Below are 22,003 nucleotides of genomic sequence, written 5' to 3'. Positions count from 1 at the left end.
TTAGGCTGCACAGGTGAGGTGAGCATACTATATCATCTGCACAGCAAAATTAAATAGAGTTTTTTTTATCATTATTTATTATTTTTTATTAATTTTGTTTATTACTCTTTAATATTTTTTCATTATTATTTTTCCATAAAATTGTTATGTGTATTTTGCAATTTTGCACACATATGTTTTGCACATATATATCAATATGAATGGAGGTTTTTTGTTTATCTGATTTGATTAATTTTAATATCACGCATATGGAATTTGAATAGATTTTTTTAGTTTTTTCACATTATCAATTTTATTAATTTAGCAAGATTATATTACAATTAATTACAGCACAAGGGGTGTTTTAATTTTAAATCATATCACTAAGGATTAATAATTATTTATTTATTTATTTGGATTATGTATTATCAATTAGTATAGATGTTCATATTATACACGTTTGAAGGGGAGAGTATTGTAAACACTTTTGAGAAGTGGAGCACGACACATCTAATATTTTATTTGTCTATTTTCACACAGCACCATGAGTATGTGTTTTTGTGTTGATGCACCATCACATTTCTAGGAGTTAGTCATTTATAAGTATTGTTTATACCTCTATGGTAGCTCACAAGTACACACCATTATAAAACTTTTATAAATCACTGCAAAACAAAAAGTGCGCCTATGGTATGTAAACTAATCTTTTCTGAAAGTTTGTTGATTTAGGAAAAACACATTCAAAGCTAAACCCTATTTAAAATTAGAGATACAAACTAAGAGGAAGAAAAAAAAAAAAAGTGTATTTGGAGGAGGCCTATCATTGCCCCCTATGAAAAGTGTACCTGAACTTTGGTATGAGAACGCTCTACCACAGCGCAATACATATAGCAGCAGATATCTGTAATGTACCACTGGCTATAATTGTATAGAAGAGGATTTCTGGTTTACATTAGGTAGCCCAGCTAAACTTATTTTTACATTTCATTATTCAAGTTTCTAAAAAAAAAAAAAAAAAAATTCCCCTCTGCCCATGGCACCTGTTCTCCTATACACAGTGAAGAAAGAAGTAAATGGAAAGTGAAATAGCGGCAGCAAGCAAATAAGCAGCCTTTTCCTTCTGTACATGGGTCCCAGTGTAAACAAAGCAAGCAAGAAGCACATAGTTACCGAAAGTTCAGCTTGTCAGGATCTAGGGTCAAGGAATCAAGGCCCAGATTGTCAGGATCCATTTCCAATCCTGAAAGAAGATAAAAAGAGAACACGTGAGAGCAGATCTAACAGGAAATGTTGTGTTTACAGAGACCGAAGAACATCTCTAGCATTGTAAGGATCATCATCCAGTATTTACAAGATGCCAAACATTTATGTAACTGTGTATAATATCTAAGAGCTATCTTCTAGCATACTAAAATTAAATATGAAAGAGCAGAGAAAGCTTTGGTAAAAGGTTTATACTGTAAGCTCTAAATTAAGTCTTGGCAAAGCGCAGGCTAGCTCATAGACATGATTGGTTCTTGAGTCATGAATTTTAAAAGGGAAACTATAATAGCTTTTTTTACATTTACAAGTTTTACATGGCTTTTATACCATTTTATGATTACTTGCAGGGTGGATAAAAATCAATGATTTTTTAAAAAAAATCAAAAAAATCCGATTATTTTTATTTAAATCGGATTTTTTTGAATAAAATGCTTTTTGAGGAAAATATATTACCATCCAAAGGTTATTCCATCATGAAATAAAGATTCATTTTTTAATTATGTAGAATAAGGCTGTATATGTTTAATTTTTTTGGTAAATAAATTCCATTAATCCATTCACAATGTCATGCTCTTCCAGAGGTTTTTGTAAGATTATTGGGCAGTTTCTCTGCCTACAAGATATTATCACAGAAGCTTGGTTTACTTTTGCAGTTCTCAAAACTGAATTTGACTCAGCGGAGATCACATGCCTCTTCTTCACAGCAAAAATGTTATAACATGAACAGAGTTAAGAAAAAGACCTTAATCCTAACTTCTACAAACCTATGAATACAGAATCAACCCCTTCAGTGCTAAGTTTCAAGAAGTTCAGTGAATAGAATAGAAACAATATTTTTCTGATTGTTTGGAGTGGAATAGATCTGCACAAGAAGAAAGTGAAACTAAGTGTGAGGAGGAAGGGGCTGAAAGTCTAAGTTTCTTAAAATATATACAGTCAGGTCCATAAATATTGGGACATCGACACAATTATAACATTTTTGGCTCTATGCACCACCACAATTGATTTAAAATGAAATGAACAAGATGTGCTTTAACTGCAGACTGTCAGCTTTAATTTGAGGGTATTTACATCCAAATCAGGTGAACGGTGTAGGAATTACAACAGTTTGCATATGTGCCTCTCACTTGTTAAGGGACCAAAAGTAATGGGACAATTGGCTTCTCAGCTGTTCCATGGCCAGGTGTGTGTTATTCCCTCATTATCCCAATTACAATGAGCAGATAAAAGGTCCAGAGTTCATTTCAAGTGTGCTATTTGCATTTGGAATCTGTTGCTGTCAACTCTCAAGATGAGATCCAAAGAGCTGTCACTATCAGTGAAGCAAGCCATCATTAGGCTGAAAAAACAAAACAACCCCATCAGAGAGATAGCAAAAACATTAGGCGTGGCCAAAACAACTGTTTGGAACATTCTTAAAAAGAAGGAACGCACCGGTCAGCTCAGCAACACCAAAAGGCCAGGAAGACCACAGAAAACAACTGTGATGGATGACCGAATAATTCTTTCCCTGGTGAAGAAAAACACCCTTCACAACAGTTGGCCAGATCAAGAACACTCTCCAGAAGGTAGGTGTATGTGTGTCAAAGTCAACAATCAAGAGAAGACTTCAGAGTGAATACAGAGGGTTCACCACAAGATGTAAACCATTGGTGAGCCTCAAAAACAGGAAGGCCAAATTAGAGTTTGCCAAACGACATGTAAAAAAGCCGTCACAGTTCTGGAACAACATCCTATGGACAGATGAGACCACGATCAACTTGTACCAGAGTGATGGGAAGAGAAGAGTATGGAGAAGGAAAGGAACTGCTCATGATCCTAAGCATACCACCTCATCAGTGAAGCATGGTGGTGGTAGTGTCATGGCGTGGGCATGTATGGCTGCCAATGGAACTGGTTCTCTTGTATTTATTGATGATGTGACTGCTGACAAAAGCAGCCGGATGAATTCTGAAGTGTTTCGGGAATATCATCTGCTCATATTCAGCCAAATGCTTCACAACTCATTGGACGCCGCTTCACAGTGCAGATGGACAATGACCCAAAGCATACTGCAAAAGCAACCAAAGAGTTTTTTAAGGGAAAGAAGTGGAATGTTCTGCAATGGCCAAGTCAATCACATGACCTGAATCCGATTGAGCATGCATTTCACTTGCTGAAGACAAAACTGAAGGGAAAATGCCCCAAGAACAAGCAGGAACGGAAGACAGTTGCAGTAGAGGCCTGGCAGAGCATCACCAGGGATGAAACCCAGCGTCTGGTGATGTCTATGCAGCCAAGTATTAAAAAGTGAAAGTTTGATTTATGATTATTATTCTGTCCCATTACTTTTGGTCCCTTAACAAGTGGGAGGCACATATGCAAACTGTTGTAATTCCTACACCGTTCACCTGATTTGGATGTAAATACCCTCAAATTAAAGCTGACAGTCTGCAGTTAAAGAACATTTTGTTTGTTTCATTTCAAATCCATTGTGGTGGTGTATAGAGCCAAAAATGTTAGAATTGTGTCGATGTCCCAATATTTATGGACCTGACTGTATATTTTGTTTAGCCAAATTAGTTAACAAACATGGATGTTTGTTTAAGCAAATAACATATGCTGTAATCTTATTGTTTCAGTTGAATAAATCTATTTAAATTGTTATTTTTAAGGTAATGATTATTTTTCTCCTTCCGAAGTACAACAGAAAAGTTGTCCAAATATGAATGATTAACCTATTTAACTGGGGATAAAAAAACTAATATGAAAAGTTGTTATTCTAAAAATCTTCATCTACTTGCATATTAAAGTTATATCAGCAAGAATTAGTCTATGTACAGTGGGGCAAAAAAGTATTTAGTTAGCTACCAATTGTGCAATTTCTCCCACTTAAAGATGAGAGAGGCCTGTAATTGGCATCATAGGTAGACCTCAACTATGAGAGACAAAATGAGAAAAAAAAATCCAGACAATCACATTGGCTGATTTGGAAAGAATGTATTTGCAAATTATGGTGGAAAATAAGTATTTGGTCACCTACAAACAAGCAAGATTTCTGGCTCTCACAGACCTGTACCTTCTTCTTTAAGAGGCTCCTCTGTCCTGCACTCATTACCTGTATCAATGGCACCTGTTTGAACTTGTTATCAGTATAAAAGACACCTGTCCACAACCTCAAACAGTCACACTCCAAACTCCACTATGGTGAAGACCAAAGAGCTGTCGAAGGACACCAGAAACAAAATTGTAGACCTGCACCAGGCTGGGAAGACTGAATCTGCAATAGGCAAGCAGCTTGGTGTGAACAAATCAACTGTGGGAGCAATAATTAGAAAATGGAAGACATACAAGACCACTGATAATCTCCCTCGATCTGGAGCTCTACACAAGATCTCACCCCGTGGGGTCAAAAGGATCACAAGAACGGTGAGCAAAAATCCCAGTACCACATGGGGGGGACCTGTGAATGACCTGCAGAGAGCTGGGACCAACGTAACAAAGGCTACCATCAGTAACACACTACGCCGCCAGGGACTCAGATCCTGCAGTGCCAGACGTGTCCCCCTGCTTAAGCCAGTACATGTCCGGGCCCATCTGAAGTTTGCTAGAGAGCATTTGGATGATCCAGAAGAGGATTGGGAGAATGTCATATGGTCAGATGAAACCAAAATAGAACTGTTTGGTAGAAACACAACTCGTCGTGTTTGGAGGAGAGAGAATGCTGAGTTGCATCCAAAGAACACCATACCTACTGTGAAGCATGGGGGTGGCAACATCATGCTTTGGGGCTGTTTCTCCGCAAAGGGACCAGGACGACTGATCCATGTACAGGACAGAAAGAATGGGGCCATGTATCGTGAGATTTTGAGTGCAAACCTCCTTCCATCAGCAAGGGCATTGAAGATGAAATGTGGCTGGGTCTTCCAACATGACAATGATCCCAAACATACCGCCCGGGCAACGAAGGAGTGACTTCATAAGAAGCATTTCAAGGTCCTGGAGTGGCCTAGCCAGTCTCCAGATCTCAACCCCATAGAAACCTTTGGCGGGAGTTGAAAGCCTGTGCTGCCCAGCAACAGCCCCAAAACATCACTGCTCTAGAGGAGATCTGCATGGAGGAATGGGCCAACATACCAGCAACAGTGTGTGCCAACCTTGTGAAGACTTACAGGAAACATTTGACCTCTGTCATTGCCAACAAAGGATATATAACAAAGTATTGAGATGAACTTTTCATATTATTATTATTATTATTACATCTAGTTTATATAGCGCCAAAGGGTTTGCTCAGCGCTGTACAATAGAGGGGGGGACAATACATGAAACAGTACAGCAACTACAAACAGCACACGAGGGGTTATAGGGCCCTACTCTTTCGAGTTTACAATCTAGGAGGGAGGGGGTAGTGGTACAGGAGGAAGTGGCTGTGGGGGATGGAGTGGTAGGAGGAATGAAGGAGAGCAGCAGTTAGGTGAGGGTGGGGTAGGCTTCCCTGAAGAGGTGGGTTTTCAGGGAGCGCCTGAAGGTGAGGAGGGAAGGTGACAGTCTGATGGATTGGGGTAGTGAGTTCCAGAGGATGGGGGAGGACCTGGAGAAGTCTTGCAGACGTGCATGTGAGGAGGAGACCAGGGAGCAAGATAGAAGGAGGTCCTGTGAAGAGCGAAGGGTACGGGTAGGGTGGTACTTGGGAATCAGGTTGGTGAGGTAGTTAGGGGCAGTGTTGTGAAGGGCTTTGTAGGTCAGAGTGAGCAGTTTGAATTTGATGCGTTGGGCGATAGGGAGCCAGTGGAGGGATAGGCAGAGGGGGGTGGCAGAGGTGGAGCGGGTGGTGAGGTGGATGAGTCTGGCCGCTGAGTTCAGGATGGTCTGAAGCGGGGAGAGTTTGCACTGGGGTAGGCCGGTGAGGAGGGAGTTGCAGTAGTCAAGGCGTGAGATAATCAGGGAGTGTACGAGTAGTTTAGTGGTGTCTGGGGTAAGGAAGGTGCGTATTTTGGCGATGTTCCGGAGGTGGAGCCTGCATGTGTTTGTAAGTGATTTGACATGAGGTTGGAAGGAGAGGTTAGAGTCCAGAATGACTCCAAGGACTTTGGATTGCGGGGCGGGATTGATGGTGGTGATGTTAGTAGTGATGGATAGGATGGGGGGGGGGTGCGGGCAGGAGGGAAGACGAGAAGCTCGGTTTTGGAGAGGTTAAGCTTGAGGAAATGGAGCGACATCCAGTCAGAGATGTCGTTTAGGAGGTGATGCGGGCGGAGAATGTGGGGGTGAGGTGGGGGGTGGAGAGGTAAATTTGAGTGTCATCAGCGTAGAGGTGGTAGTTGAAGCCGTGGGAGTGTATAAGTTTGCCAAGGGAGGAGGTGTAGATGGAGAAGAGAAGGGGTCCAAGGACAGAGCCCTGGGGGACCCCAACAGAGAGGGGGAGGGAAGGGGAGGTGGCACCATTGTAGGAAACGCTGAAGGAGCGTCGGGATAGGTAAGAGGAGAACCAGGAGAGAGCGGTGTCTCTGATGCCAAGGGAGAGTAGTTTATTAAGGAGGAGGGGGTGGTCAACTGTGTCGAAGGCCGCGGAGAGGTCCAGGAGGAGGAGGACAGAGTAGTCGCCTTTGGCTTTGGTGGTTAGTAGGTCGTTGGTGATTTTGAGGAGGGCGGTTTGAGTGTAGGGGACGGAAGCCGGACTGTAGTGGATCAAGGAGGTTGTTGTCAGTTAGGTGGGTGCTTAGGCGGTCGTAGACTAAGCGCTCTAGGAGTTTGGAAGTGAGTGGCAGCAGGGAGATGGGTCTGAGGTTGTTTGGGTCAGAGGGGTCCAGGGAGGGCTTTTTGAGTATGGGGGTGATGTGTGCATGCTTTAGGGGGGAGGGGAATACGCCAGTAGAGAGGGAGAGATTGCAGATGTGGGTGAGGGAGCAGATGAGGGAAGAGGGGGGTGACTGGAGGAGTCGAGAGGGGATAGGGTCCAGGGGGCAGGTAGTGAGGCGGGCTTCTGAGAAGACCCTGGTGACTTCCTCAGTGGTAGCGGGGCTGAAGGAGTGCAGAGCTGGGGGGGTTACGGTAAGCGGGGTCTTGGGTGTGGAGGGGTGCAGTGCGGTTGCGAGGTCAGAGGAGGGAAGAGATGAGGGGGAGATAGGGGGGGGGCTAGGTGGGGAGGTAGATTGCGAGTTGACTATGTCCTGACGGATTGCATCAATCTTGTTGTGGAAATGAGTGGCAATTTCGTGGGCGGTGAGTGAGGTACTGAGTGGAGGGGGGGGGGGGGGGAGAGAGCAGGGAGTTGAAGGTGGAGAAGAGTCGGCGAGGGCAGGAGGAGAGGGTGTTGATCAGGTTTACGAAGTAAGCCTGCTTGGCGGCGTGGAGGGAGGAGGTGTGAGGAAGGCAGATTTGTAGAGGGAGAATGAACGGGGGGACCTGGTTTTGCGCCATAGTCTCTCTAGCGCGCGACTGCGGCGTTTGAGGCATTTAGTGTGGTCGTTCTGCCATGGTTGGAGCGGTCTGGGTTTGATGTAGCGTGTGGTTAGGGGTGCCAGAGAGTCTAGGGTAGCTGATAGTGAGTCGTTGTACGTGTTAGTGGCTAGGTCAGGACATGACAGTGGAAGGATGCTGTCGTGTAGGCGGTCGGCAGCTGAGTGGAGGGGGGCCGGGTTCAGGTTGCGGAGGTTGCAGCTGGTGATGGTTTGGCGCTCTGGGGGGGAGTTAGGGGAAGGGGAGATGGAGAACGTGAGGAGGTGGTGGTCGGAGAGAGGGAAGGGGGTGTTAGAGAACTGGTTGAGGGTACAGAGGTGGGAGAAGACGAGGTCCAGGGTGTTCCCAATGATGTGGGTGGAGGATTGAGTGTGCTGTGTGAGCGCGAAGGAGGAGGTTAGGTGGAGGAGTTGGGAAGTAGCCGGGCTGTTGTCGTTGATGGGGATATTGAAGTCCCCGAGGATGATGGTTGGTAGCTCAGAGGAGAGGAAGAAGGGAAGCCAGGCGGCGAAGTCATCCAGGAAGCGGGCTATGGATCCGGGGGGCCTGTAGATCACTGCGATCCTTAGGGGGGTGGGGGTGAAGAGCCGGATACAGTGAGCCTCGAAGGAGGAGAAGGTTAGGGAGGGAGGGTTAGGGAGGACCTGGAAGGTGCTCAGCGGTGATAGGAGCAGGCCGACCCCACCACCTTTGTGACCGCTCAGTCTTGGTGAATGGGACCAGACGAGACCTCCATAGGAGAGTGCCGCAGGGGAGGTGGAGTCAGTGGCCTGTACCCGGTTTCGGTGATGGCTAGGAGGTTACGGGAGTGGGAAATAAAGAGGTCATGGATGGCAGTAAGTTTGTTGCAGACCGAGCGGGCGTTCAGGAGTGCAACCGAGAGAGGGGGGATGGATGCGGGGAGAAGGGGCACAGGTATGAGGTTGAGGGGGTTACGGCAGCTGGCGGGAGCAGGGGGGTCCCTAGAGGAGGGGTGAGGTGGCGAGGGGCCAGGGTTCGGGGAGATGTCCCCAGCGGATAGGAGAAGAAGGGTGAGGAAGGTGGCATGGGGATGGGAAGTGCAGGAGCGTGTGGGTCTGATAGTGGTGGCACGTGGGTCGACGGGGGAGTGGAGTAGCAGGAGGAGGTGGTGAGTGCCGTAGTGGGGAGAGGGGAGAAGTGAAGGGGCAATGTAGAGCTGTTTTGGGGGGGTAGGCGGGTAGAGGGAGGTGATTTTTGGGATGGAGAGGAAAACGAGGAGGAGGAGTGCAGGAGGCATGTTGGGGTGGGTGGAGTGACGGTTGGGTCAGGGGAGGTGAAGGGATACAGGTCAGGGCAGGGTGGTGTGGGGAATCTGTATTACCGTGGGAGAGTCATTTGAGTCCTTCTGTAGGGATAGAGTGAGGGTGGAGGGCGGCAGCTGGTTGGCAGCAGTCTGTGGGTGCAGTAAGCTGGCGACCGTGGGTGCTGTGGCATGTCTTCAGTGGGTACGGTGGTTCGGCTAGCAGAGGGGTCGTAGGGTGCGATGGCTGGGGGTGTTGGTAGGCACGGCGACTGGTGATGCTGGCGGCTCGGTGACTGGGGTTGTTGAGGCCAAGCGTCGGGTGCTGCGGGCTCGGCGTCGTGAGGCGCTGAAGGGCGCAGCGTCAGGAGGTGTTGAAGGATCGTCGTCAGGGTCGAGCGGGGCGTTGCGGTAGCGATCGTCGGCCCTGCGTGGTTTGTGCTCAACCGTGATCTGTTGCGGCCGGTAGGAGAGACCGCGGCTTCAAGGGTCGTGGTGGGCCACTAGTCGCCGGGGCATCGCCAGAGGGAACAGCGTGCCGGAAAGCAGGGTGCTGGGTGAGCGGTCCCTGGTGGGGTGGCTGGCTGGTAGTCCCAGGTGGGGTGGTGGGCAGGGGATCCCTGGTGGGATGGTGGCCGTGCTATCCCTGGTGGGGTAGTAGCGATCCCTGGAGGGATAGTGGCTTAGGGTCCCTGGTGGTTTGGGGTTTCCGGTGGATGGTGGGATCCCTGAGCGAGTCCCTGGAGGCTGGCGGTGTGATGGTGGTTGGGCTCCCTGGTGGGTAGTGGGCGCCCCTGGTGAAGTACCTGGTGTCCTGGAGTCCTAGGTTAGCAGGACCGTTGGTGGTGGTAGCTTCCCGGAGGAGCGAAGGCGTCCCGCCGCGGCCGCAATTCCCGCCATGATTCCAGCCACGGCTGGCAGGAAACACCGCGGCTTCGGGTGCCGTGGTAGGCCTCAGGCCGCTTCGAACCGCCGGAGCTCCGCTGGCCTTCATATTGACCAAATACTTATTTCCCACCATAATTTGCAAATACATTCTTTCCAAATCAGCCAATGTGATTGTCTGGATTTTTTTTCTAATTTTGTCTCTCATAGTTGAGGTCTACCTATGATGCCAATTACAGGCCTCTCTCATCTTTTTAAGTGGGAGAACTTGCACAATTGGTGGCTGACTAAATACTTTTTTGCCCCACTGTAGATCTATGATTTAAATCAAGCCTTACTGATTAGTGATTTAAATCAGTTTGATTTAAATCAAATCCACCCTGATTACTTGTATAATTGCTTTTATAATTTTGGACTCATCTTTGTGCTATAGATCGCTTTGCTCTTCAAGTCTATACATGCTATACACAGGCTATTCACAGCAAAGTACCAATTCAGTTCGTTGGAACCTTTCCAGAGTAGGGTTGAGCATGTTAGCTGGAAAATACAAATGGCAAATATGAAATAGTCGTATGAGATATTTCATATTTAACAAAATAAAAAGAAGCAATATTAACTGTATTTTGTAGTGCTGGATATAACAAAGATACTAAATGAACAATTTGTGTATATACACAATTTTAAAGTGAGTTTACCAGGATAATGGAAAATTGCACTGTTGATTCAGAAGCCTTGATATATCAAAGAAATATTCTTTGCCCCACTATAGTACGAATAAGATGCTTGTCTCATGCTTGTTTTAAACTGAAACGCTAGCTTTGCTAAAAAAAAAAATAATAAAAATTGCTAGACTTTTATCACACTTTAATACTGTTAGGAAATGTATGTAAACCTTAAAAGTGGCTGCCTAATGGGATGCCTTCATAATCACTAGTTGAGCAGTCTCCTTGTTACTATTAGGAACATACCTATGTCTCTAAGGTGTGGAAATGCCTTAGAAAATATCCCAATAAAAATGTAACTCGTATCACTGGAGATGCCTGGGATTTGTCCGCAAGTACAGTGCAGATTTTTGGAAAAAGCAGTAAGCCAAATCACAGGAATTGTGATTTCTGACAGCATTCTATACATAAGCAATGTAGAGAAGACCCAAGTCACTATCTTTCAAGGACAATTTTTGTAGCACTAGGAAATCATAGTGAATGCATATTACCAACAACTAGAAAATTCTAAAAAAAAAAACAAAAACAAAAAAAACAAACTACAAATGGCCTGTAAAAGAAATGATACATGTTCTGCCAGGTTATATTGCTGTCTGACGCCAGTTGCCAATTGACAAATCTGAGCTGGGCTTGCGCAATGGTTGTGCATTCTCCATTCATGAACTCTCTATTGATTTGAATAGGGAATGCAGAGTTCAGGACTACTTCAGAAAATTTTGACCATCGTCTAGGCAGCCCTGTCAGTAATAAGTTGCTGGATGAGGGACAGGCGAGTATAAATTGCCATAGGGAATGGGGGGCAGGGAAATCTACTAGAATATAACTGTATATGAACCAAACGTTAATACAGTAAAAAAGTAATTTCAAAATTTAATCATAAGTAGACAGATGTTGGGGTTGATTAATTACAGGATTAGAGGCTGTTCACTACTTTTTCTTTTTGAATTTCCCTTGCATATGACAGGATATTCAAAGTGAACACAGCTTCAACTGCTTTACTAAGTTAAGTGAACTTTCACTTTTTATGCGAAGTCTCTATTCTTTTAGTAAAAAACCCCCAAATCCGAGCATTTCTATATAGCATAAGATATTTCCTGTCCAACCTGATTGGATTTCCTAAGATAAGACTGGCATTATGTGTGTCTCTGCACAATACTGAATGCATAAAGTTGATCACTTGAACTGTATAAGTGTGTACCTTCAAGCACAAATTGTGAAAAAAGCAACCAAACTTTTGCTTATATGATCATGTCTTGTGAAGTAGCTGCTCTTTTTTAGGTACACTATGTAAAAATGTTTTTGGCCTGTTTCACATGGGCTTCAGCTAGTATAAGAGCCGTGTGAACAGCAAGTTTAAACAAAGTATTGGCAGAGTTTTCAGCAAGCTTAGATGAAGCTTTTAAAGTACCATTCAACTCCAGTTTGTAAATGCTGAACACAGATACTAATGGGAGTGCAGGCTTTCAACAGGTTTCAAGAAGTCCTGAAGCCTGCTAGCGGCTTGCTTAATGTGGCAATCAGCACTTCCATTACAATCTGTTTTCAAACTGGACCTTAAAGTGGTAGTAAACATAAACCGCAAAAAATAAATCTAAAAAAAAAAAAAAAAAATCTTCTCCCTGCAAGTTAAGAGTATAATGTGCTAGTATGCATCGCACACTAGCACATTATAAAAGACTTACCTGAAAATGAAGCCCTCCAGCAGAGCACTGTCCCAAAGTCTTCCATCTTCACCCGCTTTTCCTTCCGGGTTCACGGGCTGTGGCAGTTTGACTGGCCGAGCTGTGGTGACATCACTCCTGTGCGCAGGAGTATCGGCCACACATGGCTCTCTCAATGGACGTCATGCTCCAGTGACATGGCTGGCACTGCTAAAGTAAATATCCCCTAAACGGTGCATTTAGGAGATATTTAAAAAAAAAACACAAAAAAAACAAAAAAAGCCTTTATAAAGGCTTACCTGTAGGTAAAACAAAACAAAAACCAAAAGAAAACCAAAAAAAAAAAAAAGACTTTACTACCACTTTAATGGTATGTTAAAAGCTTTAACAAAGCTTGCTGATAGCTCTGCAAATGCTTTGTCAAAACAAACTGTTCACACTGCTCTTTTACAAGCTGAAACCAGGCCTTTATAAAACATATGGCTATAGGTTGGATCTACAGAAGAGGACAAGCTGTACAAAAGAGCCCCAAAAGGGGACCCAGAATACATGTTTCAGGTTACAACATTGTTAGATTTACCATTCATCCTATGAGATTTCCTTTAGATTTTGATGAGGGGTGAGAATGCACATTTTATACCTGATGGGCTGCTGTGGAAGCAGACAATCACTGTAGTAGTCGGTGCTAATACAACAATCTCCACAATCTTCCCAGCCCTGTGTCTTGTGGCTTTCCCTCCTCGACACATAGCTATCACCATAGCAGCCCCAACAACTACAGTGATAGTACACTTTCCCAGCGGCCCCTTAGGAAAAGATATGCATACTTACATTAGTCCAAGTTAGATCAATGCAAGTATGCAATACATATATCTGGAGTTCAGATTTAACATATTTTGGAACAGTAAAGTCAGTACATCTGTACCTATGAGGTCTTTACTGCTGTTTGTATCCCAGTTGGGGAGAATTCCCCTTTTGTTACCCTGACAGGGATCACTGGAGGATGTCCCCAAAGGGCTCAAGTAGAGCATAAACAGTATGACAGAAGATATAACTCTCCCCTGATTAGTCTAAAAAAAAAAAATCCCTCTTTGATAAATTGAATAAAATCATTGTTTTACATTTCTTGCACATGAGATTTAACATACAGAGTTCTGGTCAGAAGATTAGAAGGGGCAACACCAGATTAAAATTCTGCACCAAGATTTCTTTTTACATAAACAGTTCTATTCTCTGCATATAAACCACGTGGGATCACCAGTAAGTGGCTTAGAGCTTAGCATGCTCGAGGCAACGGTCTTAAAGAGCTGCCCTATAACTACAGGAGAAAACAGTATAATATCCAACTATACGAAAGAAAGCCCAGTAAATTCTATCCCAGACACAATTTTCGTTTTTTCAGGTATTTACCAAAACATATTCAAGCTATAGTTATATAATGGATATGGGCTGACAGTGCACACTCTCAGGTTTGAGGGTATGCACATCCAAATTGGAGGAAGAGTTTAGGAAATACAGCTTTTAAGAGTAGCCATCCCCTTTTTTCAAGGGACGAAAAGTAATTGGACAAATAAATATAATCAAAAATAAAATGCACATTTTTTAATATTTTGTGGAGAATCCTTTACTGGCAACGACTGCCTGAAGTCTAGAACCCATGGACATTACCAAAGACTGGGTTTACTGCAGCTATCTTCAGTTGTTCTTTGTGGGTCTTTCTGCCTTTAGTGTCCAAATATATATATATATATATATATATATATATATATATATATATATATATATATATATATATATATATATATATATATATATATATATATATATATATATATATATATACACACACACACACACACACACACACACCTCAAAAAAATTAAAGGAACACTTTGAAAACATCAGATCTCAATGGGGAAAAATGTCATGCTGTATATCTATACAGATATGGCCTGGGCTGGGTAGTGTGTTAAGAAAATAAGGATGCCACATTGATGGAAATGAAAATTAACCTACAGAGGACTGAATTCAAGACACCTCAAAAATTAAAGTAAAAAAATGATGCAGCACGCTAGTCCACTTTGCTGAAATTTCATTGCAGCAACTCAAAATGGTACTCAGTAGTTGTATGGCCCCCACGTGTTTGTATGCATGCCTCACAACGTCGGGGCATGCTCCTAATGAGATGATGGATGGTGTCCTGGGGTATTTCCTCCCAGATCTGGACCAGGGCATCCCTGAGCTCCCGCACAACCAGAGGTGCAACGTAGCGGCGTCCGATGGACCGAAACATGATATCCCAGAGGTGTTCTATTGGATTTAGGTCAGGTGAGCGTGAGGGCCATTCAACGGTATCAATTCCTTCATCCTCCAGGAATTGCCTGCATACTCTCGCCACATGAGGCCAGACATTGTCGTGCACCAAGAGGAACCCAGGACCAACTGCACCAGTGCAGTCAGGGTGCCATTGTCTAGCCTGTAGAGGTCTGTACGTCCCTCCACCACCAAAATGGACATGCTGAACAATATTACAGGCAGCGTAACATTCTCCACAGCTTCTCCAGACCTTTTCACGTCTGTCACATGTGCTCAGGATGAACCTGCTCTCATCTGAAAAGCACAGGGTGCCAGTGGTGGATCTGCCAATTCTGGTGTTCAATGGCAAATGCCAATCGAGCTCTATGGTGCCAAGCAGTGAGCACAGGGCCCACTAGAGGACGTCAGGCCACCCTCATGAAGTCTGTTTCTGATTGTTTGGTCAGAGACATTCACACCAGTGGCCTGCTGGAAGTCATTTTGTAGGGCTCTGATAGTGCTCATCCTGTTCCTGCTTGCACAAAGGAGCAGGGAGCGGTCCTGCTGATGGGTTAAGGACCTTCTACTGCCCTGTACAGCTCTCCTAGAATAACTGCCCGTCTCCTGGAATCTCCTCCATGCTCTTGAGACTGTGCTGGGAGACACAGCAAACCTTCTGGCAATGTCACGTATGCCAGATTCCCGGGCTCAGGAAGACAACCACTGGCTAAGGATGCTACCAGTAGTGACACTGACCTTAGCCAAATGCAAAACTAGAGAAAAACAGTCAGAAAAGGAGTATGGAAAAAAATGTCAGTGGCCTCCATCAGTAAAACCATTTCTGTTTTGGGGGTCGTCTTGTTGCTGCTCATCTAGTGCACCTGGAGTTTAATTGACTTGATACTAGACTCTGATTAAAAAGTGTTCCTTTAATTTTTTTGAGCAGTGTATTTCATGTCTGACATTTACAATTTAATCTGGATTGCCAGCTGCTAAATATAACATACTTATGAAAGCTCTTATTACCTCACTAGATACTACGCACCCACAAGCAAAAAGATTCAAGTTTCAGCAAGCTTAGTAATTGCACTCATAAAACAGTGCTGCAAATAATTAAATATATTGTAAATATCAAAAGGCATCAACCCTTTCACTGCCAAAACCATTTGCCCATTTTTTGCACACATATTAAATGCACATTTTAGGCCTGAAGACTATGTACTCCTCCCCCCCCCCCCCCCCCCCACCCACCCCACCACCTGGTATACTGTAGATTTTTTGAAAACAGAAACTCTGTTTTTTTTCAAAGTCATACAATAATAGCAGAATAATTATTTTCCGTGAACACTAAAGTTAGTTTTTGTGCACACAAATGCGATATTTTACTAAATTTTGGGTAAAATATAAAGGTTTTGTTGAGTAAATGGATATCAAACATGCCAAGCCTTAAAACTGTGTGTGCCTCTGAAACATGAAACAGAGACAAACTTTGGTACCCAAAATTTCCCATAGGCGACGATACAAAAGCCCCATATAGGTCATTCGTTAAGAATTACAGTGGATCTAAAGTCACTATACTCAGCTCCCCTCTAATGTCCAAAGTACAGTACATGGGGCTTCCCTCTCCGGCATCTCCATTGGCTGGTGCAAGATGCTGTAACTCCTGCGCATGCGTCAGTCATCGTGACACACCAGGACCATGCCAGTGATGTAAGCCGAGCTGCCCATGCACAGATCAGTTTACATGCTGCAGAAGAGGGTGGCTAGGAGAGGAATAAGCCAATTATTCCTCTGTTTACTCCCCCTCCAGCCAAAATAAACAAGCAGTAAACCTCTGCTATATAGGTGAGCACCCAAAGGTTCTCTCTAAAGGATGACAGGAGTGCATCTATTCCGAAATGTATTGCTTAGCATCAGAACCTATTTCAGTAATATAGGGTGTTCTGTACTTCCACTGGGGACATTCATCCTCTCTCCAATGTCACCAGAACATAAAGTGAACATTTTACATCTGTCAATGGAATACAAGATGAGGGGCACATGAAGAGAACTGTTTTGGTGACAACTGTTAAACGTGGGGCTCCCGTCACTTTGAGAAGACTTACACTTATTTCCCGTCTCAGGTGCAGGATGTAACATGAAATTTCCCCAGTGGGGACAAAGACAAAAAAACCCGGCAGAGATTCTAGCCCTTCTACACTCTATCCAAGAAAAAAAGTATTGGTTGGAGTTCCATATTTAACAGACAACGATGGACACTTCATTTTGGGGAAGACTGTGGTGCTTTGAATCATTCACAGACATTTTATCCCAGCAATGTGTACACTGTCCCCACTAACACTGACTGTCATTCAACCTGGAATGATCAAAGATTCCTGACCCAGAAAACTGGTGGAACAACATTAACAAAGAGATGGTCTATTTGTACCACCCATACCGATTTCTGTGTCAGAGTTTAATAGAAACTGGCACATGGTCTGCATCTAATTATCAAAGGGATTGCAGACATTTTTAACATAGCAAACTGCTGCAGATCTCTTCCAGATCAAGCCTGGTGTACAAGATGTGAGGTGTCTGCAAACAGCTCAAATGCCTCTCAGCTTTTGCAGTGATCACACTACAGACGCATAGCCTGCATACTGACAGGGATAGCTCCTTTTTAGATCCTAGGCTCAACTTGCTGTTCAACCTATTTTTAGACCCTGGCCTCGGCTAACTGTTCAACCTATTTTTAGACCCTGGCCTCGGCTAACTGTTCAACCTATTTTTAGACCCTGGCCTCAGCCAACTGCTCGATCGGTTTTTAAACCCTGGCCTCAGCCAACTGCTCGATCGGTTTTTAAACCCTGGCCTCAGCCAACTGCTCGATCGGTTTTTAAACCCTGGCCTCAGCCAACTGCTCGATCGGTTTTTAAACCCTGGCCTCAGCCAACTGCTCGATCGGTTTTTAAACCCTGGCCTCAGCCAACTGCTCGATCGGTTTTTAAACCCTGGCCTCAGCCAACTGCTCGATCGGTTTTTAAACCCTGGCCTCAGCCAACTGCTCGATCGGTTTTTAAACCCTGGCCTCAGCCAACTGCTCGATCGGTTTTTAAACCCTGGCCTCAGCCAACTGCTCGATCGGTTTTTAAACCCTGGCCTCAGCCAACTGCTCGATCGGTTTTTAAACCCTGGCCTCAGCCAACTGCTCGATCGGTTTTTAAACCCTGGCCTCAGCCAACTGCTCGATCGGTTTTTAAACCCTGGCCTCAGCCAACTGCTCGATCGGTTTTTAAACCCTGGCCTCAGCCAACTGCTCGATCGGTTTTTAAACCCTGGCCTCAGCCAACTGCTCGATCGGTTTTTAAACCCTGGCCTCAGCCAACTGCTCGATCGGTTTTTAAACCCAGGCCTCAGCTAACTGCTCGATCTGTTTCTAAACCCTGGCCTCAGCCAACTGATTCTAGGCCTTCTACACTCTGCACAAAAAAGGACTTAATGGTAAAAAAACAAAAAAAAAAACAAACATTCAAAAAAAAAAAATTGTATACAGTTCATCTGGATACAGGGTTGTATTTACAACTAATTGTCAATCAAACTATCACAGCACTAAAAACTGACACGTCCTGGTAATGAAGGGGTATGTATACAGGCTGGTACACAAGTGGTTAAACCCAAAGACCGCTCCTTTATATACCGACTGATGAATTCATGTTCATATCCTAGAGATGTTGTATTCTACATGGAGTAACAAAAGTTCATTTACACCACAATCTCTGCATCCATTGCTGCATGTACAGTACGCTTACATGTGTTTTCAGTGCTTTTTTTACATTTCAATTTTTTTTTAGTTGTGAACTAGCCCCATTGGAATACATACTTTTCTTGCATATACATTCGCACTGTGCTTAGAACCTGTGTGCTTACTGCAATAAACACCTTCCCAGCGCATCAAAAGCACATGAAAAACAGCCCCCTTTACATCCTATCTAGCTGTTCACATTTGTGTGCTGCATATTTTTTTTTGCAATGCACTGCACTTCTGAAAAGTCCTGCTTGCTGCATCTACAGTGCCCTGTTCGAAAAAAAAAAAACGCACCTTCCATTATAGTCAATGGATGGGCAACAATTTTTATTTTTAAGTGCTTTTTTGGAGTCACATGTCCATTTTTCCCAGGTGAGCCAGGGGAAAACACATGAATAAACCCATTATGGGTTGCACTGTATTGACACAATGCAATAATATATGCTAGAAACGCCTATCACACTTTATAACGCAGATGTGAACAGGCCCTATCTGTGCTTACAAACACACGTGACTGTCCGTGGTGGAAATGAGCCCACTACATGGAAGCCACCGCTCACCAGCCATGTGGATGATGCTGCTGATCCGTGTGTGTGATCCAACAACCAGCAGCAGTGCCAGCTCCCCGCACATCACATGTTCTACAACAACACATCACACACTGACAGCTCGATGTGTCATCGCACAGCACCGTCCACACTGCTGGATCCAAACACACCGATCACCACTGAACCGCCATCTACAGCGCCGACCCTCAGTCACACCATAACCCACATTAGCAGATCCCATACACACGCTGAAGGAATGATTACCGGTCTCCGCTCCGCCCCCGGCACCTCCGCGATCCGCACTACTTTATCCCTGCTTGTTTTGGTCTGCCTCCAAACTCTCTTCCGCGGGCGTGGCCACAGCAGTAATACTAGAGTCATGTGACTGATGCTCAGCGACACAAAGCACACGGCCCAGTCATGATTGGGTGTTTTGTGCCGCGGTCCAATGATTGGCTGTCAACTCTCCAGACATAACCGGCTCAGCGGCCATCTTTAGTGATGGCAAGATGATTTTTTTTTATCCTTTTCTGACTGTCAGTTGCTGATTATTTCTTTGTTGATTTGTGGTTTATTTTTCTTCTTGGTAGTTTTGGGTTGTGAGGTATTGCATTGGGTTATATAAATGTGCCACTCTTTTTTTTTTAATTTAAAGCAGCGCTCCAGTCCCCCTAATAAATTTTTGTTAAAAGCAGATCCACGATGACCTTTCAAATAGCATTAGCAATTGGAATAATTAAATAGTAAAAGCATTGTAATTCTTTAACATTTACCAGGATCTGTGAAGCAGACAGGCACCATGATGGCTGTGGGCATCTGAAGCTCGCAGGTATTTATTTCCTGGAGTACTAATAGAGAAAAACAAAACAGAGGGCGCACCGGCCTTGTGCATTACCTTTAAAAAAATGTTTATAAAATTTAAAAGAAGGTATTCTCACAAAAGTACATAAATATAAGCAAATCATATGAGACCGCGCTGTCCAATTCACACTGCATTTCTGAATGGTGATCCGAATGATGGACATCCAAAATGGCTGACGCGTTTTGAGGACTAGCCTCTTCCTCAAAGCCTCTTTTTGAGGCTAGTCCTCGAAACGCGTCAGCCATTTTGGATGTCCATCATTTTCATCACCATTCAGAAACGCAGTGTGAATTGGACAGCGCGTTCTCATATGATGCGCTTATATTCATGTACTTTTGTGAGTAGAATACCTTCTTTTAAATTTGATAAACATTTTTTAAAGGTAATGCACAAGGCCGGTGCGCCCTCTGTTTTGTTTTTCTCTATTAGTACTTTTGGACTCCCCGTTTCTTTGAGGGCAGCAAGGCGTGCATATTCCAAGACATTCGTTGTGTGATCCTATGACATAGAGTCCATTGCTAAGCAAAGGAGTATTTGGGTTTTCCACTTTCACATCATTTATTTCCTGGAATCGTGCTGCTTGCTATCCCAGCATGCACCACTCGTTCTCGTACAGACACTGCTCGGCGCGACGTGTGCAGTACAAGTTGCCATAACAATGGTTGAAACACCTCCCATTCTCGTTATTTCCGGTTTCCAAGTCCCATGATTACAGGAAACCAAAGGACTCCTGGGATACAGGAAATGACATCCCAAATTGCCTTATGACGTCATCGCCTAGGCGGTTGGGACCGGAACTGCAGGCTTGCAGTGGATTAAAAGGTATGTATAATTAAAAAAAAAAAATAAATAAAAAATATCACTTGTTCTTTATTTCACAGGGACTACATAGTAAGGTAAAGTATTAAAATGGGTGGAAATCTGCTTTAAGGTGAGAGTTTTAGTGTGGCTCGATTTACCATTAAAAAGCTACTATCATAGTTGCCAACATTTTGAAAAAGTTTTTAGGGACATTTTTTTTTCCTGTGTGTCCAGAAAGCCACTGTAGGTGGAACATCATGTTAATTAAGGGTGGGGCATTCATTTACTATGGGCGTGGCTCCATAAGGAGGAGAAATGTAAATGTGGGTGTGTTTGGTGTGGCTTAAAGGGGTGTGGTAATAGAGTCTGAGATGTCTTAAGTCAATATTTCTCAACCGGCATACTGCGGAACCCTAGGGTTCTGTCACGATCTACCTGTTGATCACAAGCAGTTAAACGGTGGATTGCATCCACACATAGCTGACAGGCTGCAAAGTGCAGAGATAAACAATTTGCATCAAGCAGGCCATACATGGGTCGAATTCTGAACAATTTTTTGATTGAAAACATTGTTAATTCTGTAATCCGATGGTGCCACCAATGATTTTGAAAATCGATCGTTTTTCACAAATTTTCCAGCATGCCGATAAACGAAATGGGGAGGAAGCATGAAAAGCGGCCAGTGCCATTGCCCCACCAACAGAGCAAAAATCGGCTGATCGCAACTGGTCCACCCTTCCAGGTGCCTGTGTGTGATGTCACTCTCATGGGATGAGAGAGGAAGGCTGGTGGGAATCAAAAAGCGATATATGATTCTGCAGCTTTCCTAACCGCTACAGATCCCAGTATTACATAGTTACATAGTCTATCCAGTTCAACCTACAGTTCCCTCCTGGAACCCCCCCCATGCTAAACTGTCCCCTCCTGGCCCCCCTGTGCTATACTGTCCCTTCCTGCCCCCCCCCTGTGCTAAACTGTCCCCTCCTGGCCCCCCCTGTGCTATACTGTCCCCTTCTGCCCCCCCACCACATGCTAAACTGTCCCCTCCTGGCCCCCCTGTGCTATACTATCCCCTCCTGACTTAGTCAGTCATGACCTGTTAGGCCATTAGAGCTAGAGCGTGCCATAAAACGTACATTCCACATGAGTCATTTTTCGTACAAATTCATAAACTTCAGCAGGAACTGGGCACATTAATATGAAGTATATATTCAGATAGATATTTTTAATATGAGTCACACAAGACCTTACATGACTATATTAGTACCTACAAGAGAGAGGAAAGCAGTCTCTTTTATCCTGAGTGGCAGGATATGCTATGTTTGGTATCTTTGCGTTTGGAATATAATTCTAAATATTAATCTGCCAGATGCTAGGATGTTACCTGTACCTATTGAAAGGTATTGACCTTAGTATGAAATTGTAAGGGATTTGGTCATAACCTTTGTTACCGCCTAACACCCATACCCAAACTGGATGATTGGTCATTTGTTTTCAGGAGACA

At 44.1% G+C, this 22,003-nt stretch overlaps 1 protein-coding gene across 2 annotated transcripts in view; it reads right to left on the bottom strand.

Moving 5' to 3' along the window:
* INPP5K (inositol polyphosphate-5-phosphatase K) overlaps positions 1-19,205 on the bottom strand; it is a 75,673-nt gene extending 56,468 nt beyond the window's left edge. For both annotated transcript variants that reach the window (XM_089657915.1, XM_089657923.1), the window contains exons 1-2: positions 19,101-19,205; positions 1,150-1,219 (exon numbers count right to left, since the gene is read on the bottom strand). In XM_089657915.1, coding sequence (XP_089514041.1) covers positions 1,150-1,211 — 62 coding nt within the window. In that variant the 5' untranslated portion in view covers positions 1,212-1,219; positions 19,101-19,205. The remainder of the gene's footprint in view (positions 1-1,149; positions 1,220-19,100) is intronic.
* Positions 19,206-22,003: the final 2,798 nt, after the last annotated feature.

This window comes from Staurois parvus, unplaced genomic scaffold, assembly GCF_062004578.1.
Source record: "Staurois parvus isolate SC_StPar_1 unplaced genomic scaffold, SC_StPar_1.0 ptg000029l, whole genome shotgun sequence".
Taxonomy (NCBI): Eukaryota; Metazoa; Chordata; class Amphibia; order Anura; family Ranidae; genus Staurois; species Staurois parvus.
The sequence above is the reverse complement of the archived record's forward strand: the minus strand, read 5'-3'. Positions and strand labels throughout refer to the sequence as shown.